The 18387-nt window shown below is 29.6% G+C and overlaps 1 protein-coding gene across 4 annotated transcripts in view; it reads left to right on the top strand.

Annotated features, from left to right (window-relative positions):
- Positions 1-33: 33 nt before the first annotated feature.
- Positions 34-18387, top strand: part of LOC142317314 (NAD(P)H oxidoreductase RTN4IP1, mitochondrial-like) — a 50762-nt gene continuing 32408 nt past the window's right edge. For 3 of the 4 annotated variants that reach the window (XR_012754701.1, XR_012754702.1, XM_075353752.1), the window contains exons 1-4: positions 34-165; positions 359-443; positions 5992-6229; positions 17012-17157. Coding sequence is in view for 2 of the 4 variants with exons in the window: in XM_075353752.1 (XP_075209867.1) it covers positions 396-443; positions 5992-6229; positions 17012-17157 (432 nt within the window). In the remaining 2 variants the exon portion in view is untranslated. The remainder of the gene's footprint in view (positions 166-358; positions 444-5991; positions 6230-17011; positions 17158-18387) is intronic. The other variant, XM_075353753.1, reaches the window with a different exon arrangement.

Raw genomic sequence — 18387 nt, 5'->3', positions numbered from 1 at the left:
GATGGTTCAAACGATATCCAAAGAACGCTTAGTTCAGTATTAAATGCATCGATATTCAAAGCCGATGAAGGGGTACGGATTTTACAACATTTACCTGCCGTTTGATGTTGTATGTATTTGAGAATAAATGACTTAAGTTTATGATTGATTTAGAGTGATGTAGAGGTTTGTGATCATTTGTAATATTTCATTTCTGTATATGTAAGATATAATTCAGCTTATTAAACCGCTTACAAATGTTTCTGTAATTAAATAATTAAAAAAACAAAAACGATTTTTAGGCGTTCTCCTTTAATAACCTTGCGGACGTTTATTTTTAGAGATTACAGAAATGTCATTTTAAAATTGTTTTGGTCAGTTTCAGGTGGAAATGAAGGAGGAGAGGCGGTGCAGCCATGGACGAGGTCTTATTTCACTTGTCTCAAAGACTTGAATCATTACAAGTATGTAATTTGATTATTTTTTAGGTTAGATTGATTTTTTTTTGGATCTAATTATCTTTTCTAACCAAATTCTCATATCCGTATGTTGTTACTCTCCAGACTTATAGTAGTTTAGTTATTTCTTACATTACTATGTAATATGGCCTTTTAGAAATTAAGCTATATATTTTTAATTATTATCTTTTAGCTCATTAATATTATTACTCACTTAAAAAACTTTTCTTCTTGTTACCCATTCAATGAAACTACATGATTAACTGAACTGCATGATGAAACATAATATTTTAAAACTACTAAATATTTTCAAAATATTGAGCTAACTTCACCTTTTTTCAGTGTAGTTATCAATAGTAAGTAAGTAGTTAACAAAACATTTCAGACATACACAAGAAAGATTGAATATATTATTCAGTTATATAATTGATTTATTAACATTTCTGAGATGGGCATTGTTAACAGTAGTACTACTTCACTGAAGTAATTACATTTAGTTAGCCCTTTAAGGTTGTTTAATAGAAGTTTCCACGTTTGAAAATTAAATATTAAATAATTTAAAATTCAAGCCATTTTGTATTCCTCAGAAACATTTTTGATCTGGGTATGTAATTAGTATATTGGTATTTAAAGTTTATAGGGTTTAAAGTTTGCCCTTAGTGACATTAATATTACTTAGAATTGGCAGGTACTTTTGTATATATAGTTACAATAGCTTGCTGTTTAATAGTTTGTTCCATTTTATTAATGACTAAATTATAAATGATAACTTTGCTGTTAATGGTCTTTTTTGTATTAACACTAACAAAACAGTGCACACACACAGTGAGTACCTGACCCACCAGCCAAAACACAAAATTTAGGTTTTAAATCAGCAAATTTTGCAAAACCAATTTTTAAATTGTGTTTTGCTATGAAAGCTGTGTACAGTTCTTTTAAGTTACATAAGATAAGCCTTTTTTGAATAGTAACCCTCTGGGAGAGGAAACCCCTGTATGGACTGAATGTGACTGAGTATTTGTCTTCATGTAGTTAGATATAAATTCAAAGAGTTGGCAGGAGATGTTCTTTCATTCATTTTGAGATGGGAATTCCTAATACAATGTGGTTGGGAACCATTTTACTTTTATCAGATGAGTTCAGTGACTGAGCATATGTAACAAGACGCATGCATTTTTTTTGTGTTTTTCGCTCATTTTTAAGTAATTTGTTTACAAATTGTTCCTTCCAAAACTTCATTTTCAGCTTGCTTTGTTTGAATTCAAACAAAATTTTAGACAAAAATTCAGAAGGAAATAAATAAAAATATTTATATTATTATTATTATAATAAAACCATATCACACTACTCCCGGCCTAGGTGCACTGCTTCTTCAAAATTGCTGGTTTTATATTATATCAAGTTTACTACTGTTATTATTATTATTCACTGTCTTTTACATCAACCAAGGTCATCACCTATAGTTTGCAAATTGTAGTGTGCTCAGTGAGACTTGTGCCATTTTAGTGTAAGCTTTTTCTCGCAAGATAATTAAACATTGTTCCTTAACTATATTGGTGGCAGAATTCAGCAAAAACACAAATTATATGTTGTTTTTATGCATGAATGCATGTGTTAAGTTATTTTAAATAGTTTTTGCACATACTTTTTTTTTGAAAATGTCTTCTGCCATAAAACATCACTGCCTGTGAAGGGATGATTTTTTTCCTGTCAGCTTGACTTTCAGAGACACAATTCTTCTTGTCTGGCTTCATTCGGCTGTGCTCATCATTGTGGTAAAAATCTTGGACACATGAAATAACATTTTCATCAATTACGTGACTGAGTTTCTTTTTGCTGATTTGTGGCAAAATTCAACTTATTTTAACTAATTATTTGGATTGATGGGCTAAATAATGACAAACACTAAACTCATTTTGAATTTTTTGAATGCTCCAGCTCTTTGATAATAAACTTTAAATATTAATTTTTCCTGGATTGATATATGTTTACATTTCTTCCCGTATTTAATGATTAATTTTCATATTCCCTACCTAAATCAACATAATTTTATGATACTAATCTGGTTTCTTCTGTAGAAATATTTAAATCAAAGGAATCATTTAATTTACTGGCAACTGACTCAGCAATTTTTGTAACTTTATTTTTTTAAATTTGTTCCTTTGCACTGCTTGATAATTTTTTAACCTTAATGGGGGAAACACCAAATGCTAAACAAGCTTTCCCACCAACTTAACTATAACACATTGAGACTCAAATATATTTTGACATTCTGGTTTGCTTTCTGTATCGTGGTTTTTGTACTTTGTTTAAGCATTTTGTATGCAGTGCCCTATGTGGAATTAATTTAAATTTTGGATTGCTTGTTGAAAGTGTCAAAGATATTTATTGAAGAGATTTCTTAACTGGTTTAGTGTGACAACTAAATGGGTCAGAGCAACTTCTCCCATTAATATGAAACTATTTATCTAAGTATTTGGTTTTATGAAAAGTACAGATATTTTTTTGTTTCAGCACATCCACTTCTTAAAGATATCAATGCTATTTGCTGTTCAGTAAACTCTAAAATATCGTGCAATACTGAAGCTCTATTGTAAGTCAATTTGTGACATACTGTTTCAGTGTGAATACCAGTTGAACACTCCATAATCCATTTTTATAAAATGCAAGGGCTCTTACAATAACAATACAGTTCGTATAAATTATAAAACAACCAGTTGCACCTCACTTTATCATATCCCAATTTCTCTGTACTTAAGATTTCTCTATTCAATAAAATAAAAAATATCTCATAAAAGAGAAATTCACTGCTAATAAAATTACTTTATAAACAAGTGTACATTACCTAACCACAATATTAACACTAGCAAAAATACAAAATATCACATTGAAATCAAAACAGTAAGTGAGCCTTGTACAATGTTTACATTCAGGAAAATGCAAACATTCATTTCCATGCATGTCTATTTATTTCCATGTATAAACATGAGTTGCGTGTATGAGTCATACTTAAGTAAAAAAACTATCTAGAAAATAAGCCACATCATTATAGACATATCAAAATATTATGTATAGTAGGTCTACATTATTATCTGAAAATATACATGCTGTGAATTTTTTGGATACATTGTTCACGGTTAGAAAGAACAGTGTTTTTAGCGGTTTTGATGACTTCATTACTCGTCAACCCCTTTGAGTAATTTTATATGGTATTAAAGTACATAAAAAGTACTTATTGCAGTAAAAATTTCAGAGTTTTTCCACCTGCCCCATATGTGGTTTTTGGGCACAAAAATGATACATTTTCAAAATTGTATGATTTGGCGACCATTTTTCGTAATGAAGGACACTCTGTAACAGTCCAATTTTTTTTATAAGTACTATTGGTATCTAAGAGTTAAAAGATAAAAAAAAGGCCTGTTACTCTAAGCCCTTCATTTTTTTATTTTGGGCCCAAAATTTAAAAAAAACAATTTGTAAACGTTACTTCAGTAAACATTGCAAGATTTGGTTATGCAACAAAATGAATTTTGAGTACACTAAGATGATGTTCCATATTTAATCTTTCAAAAAAGCCCATTTTGATCTCAGTATGAGGTAAAATAAGAATGCTGTAGCTCACAGAGAAAGTGATGAAAATGGTTGTTTTTACCTGTTGAAAAGTTAGAAAATAGTTTATTACTCAAGAAAAAATTTTTTTTTAAATATAAAAAAAATATATTTTAGCTTCTACAAGGTGGGTAGTTGTATATCAAATATTATCAGAATCAAAAATAGTAATGCAATAAAATTTTTGAAAATTTGTTGACTTAAAATATAATACCCCTTAATGACCATCTTGCCAGACTGGTTATGTGGTACATTAATCAATATCTGTGTTAATGACATCAGTGTTACCAACTTAAAAAATTCTATTTTTTCTTTACAAACCAGCAGAAGTGTTTACTTCATTTGAAACTACCCTATAGAACAGGTCACATTTGTGTGTAATATATATATATATATATATATCTGTAACTTTATTTAAAATTAAGATTTTGGATTTGCCCTAGTTCCTTCATAATACTTTCAGTTACGTTTGTGGTCATTTTGACAGTTGCTTCAATTTTCATAATGCAGTACAATTAATGACAAAGCATATGTCAAAATTATACTTAAATAAATCAAAGCTGACAGTTTAACAACATGAAACATAATGATAAAATGATAACTGCAGAGAATAGTACAGCATAAAAAAAAACTGTTGCTGAAATGTGAAGTCACACATTAGATAGGGCTATATTGCAAGCCAAGCCAGTGCAGAATGCTATTTACATGTTGGAACATGTAGCTTAGCTATATGATCCTGGGTCCTTATGTGAAAGTCTGTTTATGAAACCTTACCAAAAATCAGGTACAACTTGCATACTTACTATACTTCCTGATGGCATCGAGATAACATTAATAGTAGTATCCACTTTGTCAGCCAATTAAAAGTTTAGACTCTTTGTGGTAGCTCTAAAGTTCTTTTAGTAAAGTTAAGCGAGTTAAAGAGCTGACACTTCAACTCCACCAGGTCAGTACTGAAGTAACGGTGAATTCTATGCACCTAGTGAAAACGTTTACCAAAACATTTTAATTGTGATGTTTAGATTAAATTTTGTGAACAATCAAATGTCTGACTTATCCTATTCTTGAATAGTAACAATCACAAACAAATGGTCTCCAATATGAAATAGCTGCTGCTTTATTAGTTATTTAACCAATATTCTTATGGCATCTAACACATCAAAAAGATTTATTAACCCTTTGGCCATTTTTTATGCTGAATTAACAAAGTTTTTTATTAATACATGTTTTATGTACATCAGAGGAATTGTCTTTCTGTCCTTCTGCCATAAATGGGCAATGTTTAACCCTTGATAATGAATGAAGTGCAAGATGAATCAAGAAAGAAACAAGTAAGCAACTATTCCTTGCTATAAGATGGCCTCTAGGAATTAGCCTACCACATGTAAAATACCACATTACCATGTATGAAAATAACCAATTGAACTGTGAACCACTCAGCCAGAGTCCATAGGAAGGTCCTTTCCTCTATTTTAATTAGTGTCTAATTATAGAATATGACAGCAGCACTGTTCGTACTTCAAACAAAGTAAGCATAGCTTACAGAAGTTACCAGTTCTTATTTTTATGGTTTAAAGCTCGATAAATATGGTTTTATAATTAACCTGAATATATTTAAATAATTTAAATGTAATTGCTCTTAATGTATAATTTATTTTTGATTTTAAAGAATAATCATAATTTTAGTATTAAATTTTAATGTTGTAGATTTTTGTTTAAAAAAAAGTTTAAAAATACTGGAGTTAAAGCTTGTACCTAGACAGTTTTTAATCGATTTTGTGCAAATAATTGTTAACATCAGAAGATTAATTGAATTGTTATATGTTATATGTACGTACCTCTTTACATAAAAATTCCCATCATTTTGGTGAAAATACATAATGAATTAAGAATTATCGTGGTACTAAGAAATTGTTATTTATTGTTGGCTATTTGTTACATTCAGGTGATTACATACTCTGCAATTCAACATGGAAGAATATTATTTGATTCGTATTCAGCACAAGGTTATGAACTGGTACTTTCTGTATACAATTCCCCACAGTTGGCACAAATACAAGATTCTGCATATTATAAATTACAAGAATTGTTGACATACATAAGAGAATTTAGTACATTTGTAATAAGTCATACACATCCAACTGTTGTGTATGCTAGAATTTCAAATATTATTGGACCAGATTGTAAGTAATTTTTGTATTTGTTTTTAAATGTCACCTAATATGTTCGAAAAGTAACCTCCGTTTGGCTGTAAATAAAAAACTTGTATAGATAAAACATTTTGTTAACTACAGCTTTTAACTATTTTTCAATGCAGTTACTATTTAAATTCAAACATTTGTCATAGCGTTTCTCTAATTTACAAATACCTTCTTCATAAAATTCAGCTGCCTGGGTACCCAGCGAACCTTTCATGGCATTTTAAATTTCTTTGTCATAATCGAAGTGCGGCAATGCAAGTCTACTGTGAACCTTTTAAGAAACTTAGGCGAGCCAATTAGAACAAACATCGCTGTATACTATCATCTAGTGTTGTTTTTTTGCATGACTCGCTCGACCTTGCAGGGCTCGAAGAATTTAAAAACTTCTGAATCTGTTCCAAAGGGACATTTTTGATCATTGTCCTTACAGCCTGGACTTGGCGCCAAGTGATTTTTATTTTTTCACTCACTGAAGGAATGAAAGTCATGACGATGATGAACTTCAAAATGCCATGACAGATTGGCTAGGTACCCAGAGGGCTGAATTTATGAATAAGGTATTTGTAAATCAGTGAAATGCTATGACAAACGCTTGAATTTAAATGGCGATTGTTGTGAAAATTACTTAAAAGTTGTAGTTTTAAGTTGTATATAAAATATTTTTCTCTATGCAGGTTTTTTATTTAGAGCCAAATGGAGGTTACTTTCCGAATTGCCCTTGTATTATTATTATTTACTATTCTTGTTAATATTGTAATCATTTTCATGATTACAATTGTTATAAAGCTGGCACAATTTATATGCACACTGTAAAGGATGCAAAAATGCTTTAATTGCTAAACAAATGATTTTAACAAATGATGGGTTTTTGTTAACAGTTAGGTATTGTTATTTTTAAAGAGTGAGTGACTTTTCTTTTTAACAAAGATTGCACAATCGTAAATATAAATGCAAGGATAAGTTACTTATTGAATTTTTTAAATATTGGTCTGTTTGACCAATATTTCAGGGAACCAGATAATGACCCGACAGCCCATAGCTTTTTATTAAGGTGTCTCCTTATTAAATCAAACATTATAGTTTGATTTTGTTTCCTATGATAATTTCTAATAATTTTACTTTTTGGGCAACAGAAATCTGTCGTTATCATTAACAGGAATTCTTTCCATGCGATAAGTAATGCTACACTTATTTGAGAAGCATAATGCAACAGTTTTATCCATATTTAAAGTTTGAGGTATCAATTTATCCAGTAAATGTATGGCTTAGACATTGAGGTTTTTAATAAACAATAAGAAATATTTAGCGTATAATATATGCTATACTCCTTGTTTTTAGCGAGGTATCAATGCATCATAAACTTGGTTATTATGAGCATTTTTATTTAAAAAAAATTATAATTCAAAAAGTTATCTCAACACAAGAGAAATTCCATTTTTTTCATTTACAAAATATAAATTTACGATTTATACATAAAAATTGTGACGTTTTATCTTAGGTTTGTTCAGGTCAGGTCTGAAGGGTGAACAAAAAGTTTGTAACAGGATGTTGTACAGTATGTATAATTCAAGTACGTCCAGTACAAGTTCAAATATTACATAGTTGCAATATTACAAAGGCTGGTAGTTATTTTAATTACTTGGGTTTTTCTGTTTGCAAAATTCCAGGAAAGAGTGGGGCCAAACAATCATCCGCCAAAACTGCCCAAACAGGTTCATTAAACTCTATAGCACATTTTAAACGATTTAAGTGAAAGTCTGAAGAGGGGTGTGATTAAAGATAAATTTTACCTGTCCTACCCTCACTGGTAAATTCAGTAGTCGTGTTTTTCTTTTTAAAAATACTGAAATCATACTGTACTATAGAATCAGTTAAAAAAACAGTATTGCATTAAAGTGATCGATCAGATACCATGTAGCCAAATACAGTACAGTAATACTGTAGTCGCATCTGTGAGGTTTGGTTCAAAAATTGTTTTGTAATTCTTATTTAATGCCAGTTGGATTCTTTTGTGTTTAAAAACACAAAATCTTTTCTTGTGTAGTATGCTAACAGCGGATCAAGATAAAATTATAATAATAAAATATAAAATGTATTGCTTACTGATGATTCAGAAATCTCACTATTGCTATAGGTTACTGAGGCTGCTGTTTGTTAAAAACCCATTCATTGATATAAAAATAAAAATATACTATAATGCAGTTTTTATCTTATTTAAATAGTTTTCCTTGGACTGCAAAATTTGAAAAAGAGTAATGGGTTAAAATTGAACTGGTAGTAAAATAAAAAAGTTCAAAAAAAAACATTAATTTGGAACTGAGATAAAAGTAGATGAATTAGAATGTATATCAGTTTTTCTTCAGCACCCTCAGATTTTTAGTTATGACCCTTTAAAATATTGAGAAACTTCTTAAATAATGTACAAAAATAATAATTACAATTAAAATATCTACCGTTAATTTGCAGACATTTATTTTTATCTTAATTTCTTTTTTCTTATTTTCCTTTTGTGTTCAGTGAAGTCGTCTCTTCTTTTCATCCAGCAGTAGTTACTACTCATTGTACCATTCCCCTTGATAACATTGTTCCATCTGCAATGTATCTTGGTGGAACCTTTCTCCTTGTTGTTCATCACTGATGTCACCCAAGTTTAAAGGGAAAAGTCCAAATTAGAATGTAAAAAATGAATTTACAATAACATTCTGTAGCTGAAATCTTTGTTGTTTGCTAAGAGTTCATTTTTAAGGTGATCATGCTTTTCAGCTTTTTGTTTCCAAGAAAACCAGTATATACATCATTGAATGACTTCCATGCTCTAGTTCTTTAGGATTCAGTTTGCTGTCAAATATATTTTCACAAATTAATTTTCTTATTTGTGGCTTAGTGAATATTCCCTCTCTTAATTTGGCTTCACTTAATTGTGAAAAAACCTCAGCTAAATATTTAAAGCCATCTCCCACTTTGCTTTTACAAAATTCTTCATCAGACCTAGTTTTATGTGTAGAGGTGGTAAAATAATACGATCTGCTTCGACATTTACGATCTGCTTGACAACATTTTCCTTTCCTGAGGTAAATTGATTTCTTTTTGGCCAGTCTTTAACTATATAGTGATTATCTGTCGGTAGATTACACAAGAACACCCACTAACACAAGAAAACAAGACACACTAACACAAGAAACACTTTTTGTAAAGCCTTTCTGGAGACTGGGAAGAAAGCTCACTGACTGGTCTAGTAGTTAACTCGTATAAAAAAATCAGCTTATTTTGAAATTGAGTTCGAAGTTCAAGTCCTAGTAAAGACAGTTACTTTTATATAGATTGTGAATACCGGTGTTCTTTGGTGGTTGGGTTACAATTAACTACACATCTCAGGAATGGTTGACCAGAGACTGTACAAGACTACACTTCATGTACATTCATACATATAATCCTCATTCATCCTCTGAAGTAATACCTTGTGGTTGTTCTGGAAGCTAAACAGTAAAAGTATAAGAGAGACTGAGAAGAAGCACTATCACTTTCAGGTCAGCAATGATTGCCACGAGTGTTCATCATACTTAATATAAAATTTTTGACATGCTTTCATGTTTCTTTCATTCTTAGAGCATTGCTACTGGTATAGAAGAAAACTTATTCAAGTTATGCAACAACACTGCCTTTAACCTCTTTTTGATGAGTCTATAAGTAAATGCCAATCGTGAATAACATTTTCACTGTCCAGTTCAGACATTAGCCCCCTAACATCAGGGCAGGAACCAAATTAAACTATCTCTTCTAAAGTATTTCAGTAAATCTTCATTTTGATTTCTTTATACTGAAATTTTAGTATCCTTGTTTAATAAATTCCATTCTTTAAGATGTGAACCTAGGAGATTCTGGATTTGTTTGGGCAAATACAAGTCACAAATTAGGTCGCTCAGTTCTGCTTGTGTGATGAGGTGAGGTTCAGTATTTGATTCTTCTGGAATGTAATTAATATCTATTGAAGTTGATGATTCATCGTTTGAGCCTTCTGGGGAATCAGAAATTCCTTGGAAAATTTCTTTCCAAGAAGTTGGAGCAATCTGAATTGGTAAATCAATGTTATGAAGTACTGGTCTCATAGCTAAACGAACGTTTTGGTATGCAATACTGCTTTTATTGTTTGAATTGAAACCAGTAACATTTGTTAAGCAAAAATAGCCATCATACGAGGTGCGACAATAAAGTAATGAGACTGATGTGAAAAAAAATGTTGCTTACAGTTTTAGTCATGTTTAGTGTTGTCTCCTTCAAAGTAGTTCCCCTCTGATTGCACACACTTATTCCAGCGCTTCTACCATTGATGGTAACATTTTTGGAACTCATCTTCTGTAATATCCTCGGAGACCCTCATCACAGCTTTTTGGACATCTTGTGTTGTTTGAAAATGGTGTCCCTTGACCGCCATTTTGACTCTTGGAAATAAAAAAAAGTCGCACGGAGCGATATCTGGTGAATAAGGTGGCTGTGGTAGTACTGAAATTTGTTTTGAGGTTAAAAATTGCTGTACTGACAGAGCAGTATGGGATGGCGCATTATCGTGATGCAGAATCCAATTATCAGCAATGTTGGCACGGACACAAAGAACTCGTTTACGAGTTCTTCTTTCTAAAATTTCTTTGTAGAAATATTGGTTAACTGTTTGTCCAGGAGGCACCCACTCTTTATGAACAATTCCCTTGGAATCGAAGAAGCACACAAGCATGCATTTCACTTTTGACTTTGACATGCGAGCTTTTTTTGGTCTGGGTGATCCCTTTGAGCACCATTGCGAACTTTGGCGTTTTGTCTCTAGATTGTATTGAAAAACCAACCTTCATCACCAGTGATAACACGGCTCAACAAATCTGGATTGATTTCCGTTTGCTCTAACAGATCGGCTGCCACATTTTTCCGTGTTTCTCGCTGTTATTGTGTGAGATTTTTAGGGACCATTTTTGTACAAATCTTTCTCTTACCAAGATCTTCAGTTAATAGTAGACGAACCGTTTCTCTATCGATGTTGAGTTCTTCTGCAATCATTTTCACGGATAATCTTCGATCAGATCGTACGATTTCACGCACCCTGGTCAAGTTGACATCTGTCCGTGAGGTTGATGGTCGTTCACTGCGGTCTTCATCTTCTACATTAGTTCTGCCTTCACTAAAAATTTTATGCCACCGAAAAACTTGAGCTCTTGACATAACCTCCTCTCCAAAAGCCTTCTGAAGCTTACCATAAGTTGTCATCGCGTTTTCACCCAATTTAACGCAAAACATACCGTTGCGCAATATTTTGCGGTTCATTTTTGTGATGAGAGACCACAAACACGTGTTTACTTATTACAGCACGACTGAGCAGTTGCATCAATGTGCTGCTTGGACTAGCAGTAGCTTATAGACCAAGGTCAAAGACCTTGTGCCTACGCAAGCTGCAGGGTTGCCACATCTTGCAAAGAAAAATCAGTCTCATTACTTTATTGTCGCACCTCGTATAATGGTTAGTAGGCTCTCGCCAAATCATAGGTACACCAAAAGGCAAATGCTCTTTTTTTTCTTTTTAACCACTGGGTTAGTTTAAAGCAGCCCTTGATGCATGCTACATGTGGAGCCCAGGATTTATCTTGGTCTCCCAAGGGACAGTCAAAATAATGTTTGTAAGCAGATTCGATATTAGTTTTCATTGACTTTCTATGGTGAATTCCTTTGCAAATGTAATAGAAAATATTTGGAGAATTTTTATAAACCCGATTTTTATTCATTGTAAAATTCAAAATGTTTTAATGAATGAAAGTAAATTGAAATATTACAAAAATACTTACCGGTAATTATAAAAATAATTAAGTTTTAATTGATAAATACTTAATTACTTCATAAAATTTTTTTACCATGTGCAATAAAACAGCATGAAACATGCACTCACATGTACAACTTGATAAATTTTGATGTTCAGTAAAATAATACTAAAGTTGTTTTGACATCACTTATGAAAAAAGCTTTAAAATGTGTAAAACCATTACCACAACTAAAGAACACAAGTCTTACCAAGAGCTGAACTCATACTAAAGAAAATTTCATCACGTTGAATTACTCATTACTTGACTGACTGACTTTTCTATACTTTCTGGATTGATATGAAATGACATCATTCAACTGTTATGTATCAAATATAGGTCTACAGCATGCATACAATATAAATCAGATATGAATAAGCAAACATATAGACATACTAAGTTATTTGTATTATTTTTTCCACCAATGGTGGAACAAATAAATTTAAGAGGTTTTAACTTAAGAATTTAATAAGATGGGTTGTTTTAGAATACATATTCAGATTCTGCATATAAAATACTACTACATAGAACACTTACTCCCTTTTCAGTTCCAAATTTTATGTTGACCCAGTGTAACCTTCAGAAAATTCTAAAAAATTAGTAAATAAAAAATAAAATAAAATCTTAATTAGAATTAATAGAGATTTAAGAAATGAGGTTTAAAATTATATTTGGTATTTATTGCATAGGGAAGTCTTTTTCATTAAATAAACTATTTATCGCTTTCTGTTTACTATATAAAATTTTGAAAACCATAAAAGAGCAAAATTGGAAATTTAATCGCACAATGTCAATGTATATATATATATATATATATATATATAAATACACAACCTTATAAGAAATAGCAAATTTTAGTTTTAAAAATTGGCCCATGGGTTCAAGAGTTCTAAAAGAAAGTAAAGAGTTACAAATTTTAATAGGAATAAAGAATTAGACCTAATTTTTATTGACTGCAATAACATTGATCTCTGTACTTTTTAGTTGAAAGTTTAAAGATATTAAAATAACACCAAAATAAAAATTAAGATAATATGTAATGAAATAGAATGTGAGAATAACTTTTTAATTTTTAAATCTGTATTCTTTAATGTTAGCTGATTTTTTTCACCTGTGTTTGATGTCTGCTTTAAATTTTTACCTTACTGCCAGTAGCATTCAACAATATGTTGAAACAATTACATTCCTATCCTAATTTATCATTATGGAATTTTCTGTCAAATTTATTTACCTTTTTTTTATTTATTTTCAATTTGAATTATCAAATAAATGCAAACACATGCACACATGCACAGTAGTGTGTGTGTGTGTGTGTGTGTGTGTGTGTGTGTGTGTGTGTGCATGTGTTTGTGATTATCTGTAATAGACATTTTTGAGTTTGAATTTTCCTAACGTGTACATTGTCCTTTTATGAACATCCTTTAAATGCCCATCATTCAAATACAATTAGAATATTATCCAGAAAGGCTATTTTATTAAATGTTATCAAGGAATATGCTTCTTTTTTTTTGAGTTATCTTTGAAAAGGGAACTTGAGGTCTTATTTTGAGTGTGAATCCTAGTTCAAAGTGTGAAGTAATATTTAATGAAGTTAAAATAATATAATGAAATTTAATAATAATAATAATAAAAAAGGATGAAAGCCAGATAAAATTTGATGTTTCTTCACACATTTGCTCTTCCATTAATGTTTATTACACATAACATTTTTAACATTTCACTTTTTGTTTGTTGTTCTTGTATTTTGTTACTTTGCTCTAGTCAAAAATTTCAGGCCAGTTTTCCTAAATTCTTTTACAGAACTGTTAGCCAGTTTCTCTTTTTTAACTGTGGATTTGCCTACCTACCCATTTCTTATTTAACACTGAACTGTGACTAAACCTCTAAATAAATCATGTTATGTTGTATCTATATCCCATGACTAATGTGTCTTATGGCATTCTTCATTAATAACCCCTTTTTTTGCTATTAGTAGATTATGAAGTGCTACACATTTTTGCATTTTACCTTTAAAATAAGTAATATACATATTAATAAGATACCATAATTTAATTTATTAGTCTAATAAATTACTAATGTATAGCAGTTTCTATTTCACCACATACATTAGATAATGCAACATATCATATGTTAGATAAATTTATTTTTTTCATTATTGGCTAATTTTTTAGAAATATCATAAACTATACAAGACAACCTTTCTTAAGAAAATACAGCTGAGTTAAATCAGTCAGCTGTGATTAGCTTGTAGTGATTAATTTTGGAATTGTTTATGAAAATACTTCAAACAATTAACCATTATTTACAAATGCCCCCAATTTCTGTTATTTGTCTATGTTTTAAAGTAATTAATATTGGGAAGAAAGTAAAATAAGTATGTGAAATTCATTTATGGATTTAAGTAAGCTGTTTGTAGTTTTATTATATCTTATAATTATTAAGTTTTTGTTGTATGTACATATTAATACATGAGAATTTTAATAAATTTCTATGCAGGAAAATTGTTTGATTTTAAGATACTTTATGAAAATGTAGATTAAAAATAAACTTTTTTATTCTCGGTTCTTGCAGTTGCTCTGTTCCTTGCTATTATTTTTTAACATATTTGTAAATCCACTATTATAACATAATTTATAAGTTTATACTTTTTTTTTTAATTTCCTATTGTTTGTGTACTATTTCTGTAAAATATTGCATTGCACATAAATGTTAATAAGAATTTCTTTCTAATTTTTAAAAATAATTTCTTTGCAATTTTTAAGTCTATATTCTTTAATTTTATCTGAATTTTTTACATTCAAAGCTTCACTTCGCATTTGATGTCTGCCTTAAATTTTTACTTTACCGCTAATGGAATTTAACAATTTTTTGAAACAATTACATTTTCTTATCTTAATTCATAATTAAGGCCCTTTCTGTAAAAATTAGCTACCTTTGTTTTATTTATTTTCAATTTAAATATATCTAGTGTGCATGCATGTGTGTGTATTTCTGAGTATCCATATTAGACATTTTTGAGTTTTCTTAACATGTACATTGTCCTTTTATAAATATCCTGCAAGTACTCAATATTCAAATAAGATTAAAATAATGCTCAGAAAGGCTATTTTATTTAATGTTAGAAAAAACTGACTTTTTTGAGTTTGCAAAATAGAGAATTTGAGTTCAATTTAGGGAACTGCCAGAAGCCGGAGGGAACCAGGTCAGGACTGTATAAGGGCTGACGCAGTTGAAAAATCTAGTGTTTTACTAAAAATTTGATTTGGATAAGTAATTATGAAGCACCCTCCAGCCAATTTCCACAAATCAAGCCATATCCTTTTCATTGTTTGTGTCAGTTAATCTTAAATAATACTTCAAGTCCTTATTGTTCACCATCTTCATTTGGTTGTTTGGAGTGTATTCATGGAAACAACACTTTCCTAGTCAAAAAAATTAGCGAGCATTGCTTTGAAATTTCTCAAGACTTTGGCACATTCTTGGCTCTTATCTGAACAGCTAAGGAATCTCTTTAGGTTTCTTCCACTGTGAAGATTGGACTTATGTTTTAGGAATCACAACCATAAATCCATGTTTGATTATCAAAGTGTTTTCTTTTTTTTAACATTTTTGGATTGTTCCAAATTCTTCTAGATGACTCCATGCATTTTTTGGTTCTTCCATTAGCGACTTTGAAATAAATTTTGCAGCTATGCAGCTTATCGCTTCAAAATTTCTTTAACTACATGGAATTCTGAAATCTTTTACTATTTCTTGCACTGTCAATGATGTTCCTATTAATCACAAATTTGTAACAAATTTCTTTTTCATTATTAATGGTTTCCTGTGAGAGATATTCATGTATACTGATTTGCAGTGAAATGAAGAGTTATTAAATATATGTAGAAATTATATATAATTTGTGTATATATATATATATATATATATATATATATATATATATATATACAAATTATGTCTTCATTGTACCAAACTTTAAACAGAACTTAAATATTATTAAACTGATTGTAATTGGACTATGTAACTTCAAAATTCATGTTGGCTGGTCCAGAATGACCTTTCTCATTCTGGCAATGACAGTGTATATTATCTTTTGACCCAAACGTGCATAATTATCTTTGAAATGCAAAATGAAATTCGTAAAAGTTTAAAAATGCACTTTGTTATTGTACTTTGATTCACTAGTAGCTGATATAAACAAGTTAAAAAAATGTTACAAAATCTCTTTTGTTCTATCAGCTTTGCTAATTTCTGTGCTCTGTTCTAAACACTTCTTAATTTGATATTTTTAGTTTTCATGATTCTACCCACCATTTAATTTAAATGATAAAAGACTTTGAAAACTTATATTAAAAAAGGAATTTAACCTATTTTTAACAAAAATCATATATTGCAATAAAAATTTGAGAAATATTGAAAATTGTCTGTTTTAAAAGTAATGATAACCTGCTAAAAGATGAAAAATTACATATCAGAAAAAAAACACATTTTCAGCTTAAAAGAACCACCTAAAAATTTGTTTACCTTTTTAGTATAATAAAGCTTTCGGTTTGGAAGTTCAGAAGATATTTTTGTTAAATTTTGTAAAATTGTATTTTGAACTACATTTTTTATCTTTGTTTTACTGATCTTGTAACGTGCGTTTTGTAGAATATCTTTGATTTAAAGATACCATACGAAAAAAAAATCAATTTACGTAAAATACATACATCCATTAAGTGACAGACAGATAACTTATAAAATATGATCTTTTTATTCTAATTTTCAATAATTTTTTTTTATTTTACTTACATTGATAGTTCACTTAACCTGAAATATTTATTAACTTAAATTTGTATTAACTTCAAATGGTATTTTGGTTTTATTGATCTTTGACTACTAATATACTGGTTCATGTTTACTAAATTAATAAACTGTTTTTTTATAGTAAATCGAGACAATTTATATGCTGGTTGTATCGGTTTTGCCATTGGAGGTGGAGTGGGTGTTGTTATTGGACTGTGCTTGCAGTCCCCTCCTCGACCTTTGTCTTATATGAGAGCTATTGCAGCAACCTCATTTACTGGAGTTGATGTAAGTTTTTGATTATACGTATTGAAAAATCTCTTAATCATTTTATTGTAATTAATTTTTAATTTAATTTTAATTTATTTTTGTATTAAGTAAATTTTAGTACTCAAAAACATCACTTGTCATTTTTTTCCTTAAAAAGTAATCACCCCTTTTTTATCAGATATATCTCTAAAAAAAATCAGTGATATAATTGAAAATAATAAAATCAGTTGAAAGTAATTTTGACTGTTGGATTTGTTCTGTAATTTTAATAAGGGTTTTTAACTTTTTTATTCACTTAAGTACTGGTCTTGCGATTGACACGGAAAGTGGATGTTCATTTTGATTAAATCTTGCAGCTCATGCATAGTTGCAAGTGTTTCTTTCAGTATTGATGGGATTGCAGATTGCCTAAATAACTTTGTCAATAGGAAAGATTTTTATATACTAGTATTGTTCATTTTTTAATCTAATTCAGTAATTGATTTTTTAAGTAATTTTTTAAATTTACATTTGAATTTTTTGGCTAAGGTAACCTAGATGCATTATTTTTAGTTGTTTTATTTATATAATTAGTAACATGAAATATTATTTTCTGTTGGTAACATTTTTTTTTCTTATAAGTAAGAGTTTTGTTGTATTCCAACCCCTAAGAGATAACCTAAGATTTAGATTATTTATAATAAAAAAATTATGTTAAGTTATGCTACCAGATTTATTTTTGCATGTCACATTTTTATATTATTTTGTGTTCTTAGATCTTATTTTTAGTATTTTCAGTTTCATCCCGTAAACCTGTTCTCTTTTCCTATTGCAATAGGAGCTTTGCTGACCTGTGCGGTAGAATGGTAGTGTTCTGCCTTTCTGAAATATTTTGGATTTGAATCTTGGCCAGGGCCACAAAATTCATCATTAGAAACTCCAACTGGGGATCAGTCTGTTGCTTCTGGTGTAAATAAATTACTTATATTTTATACCTATTTGTTGTTTTTAGTTATTCAAGTGTTTTTATTTCCATACCCTCATTAGTCGTTTCATGTTATGCATTATTTATTGACCCTTTTAGTCAAATTTTAATATTTATGTTTTGTATACATGCATTGTATTTTATGCTATTTACTTAGTGATTTACTAGATTATTTCATTTTCATCTAGTAAAAATTTATCCACAGTATTTATTTTTCTAATTATTTTTTGTTTTCATTATATTTTAATTGTAAAAATTTTTCAAATACAAATTGAAATACTAAT

This window comes from Lycorma delicatula, chromosome 1, assembly GCF_047948215.1.
Source record: "Lycorma delicatula isolate Av1 chromosome 1, ASM4794821v1, whole genome shotgun sequence".
Taxonomy (NCBI): Eukaryota; Metazoa; Arthropoda; class Insecta; order Hemiptera; family Fulgoridae; genus Lycorma; species Lycorma delicatula.
Note: the sequence above shows the minus strand (reverse complement) of the source record. Positions and strands in the feature narration are given on the sequence as shown.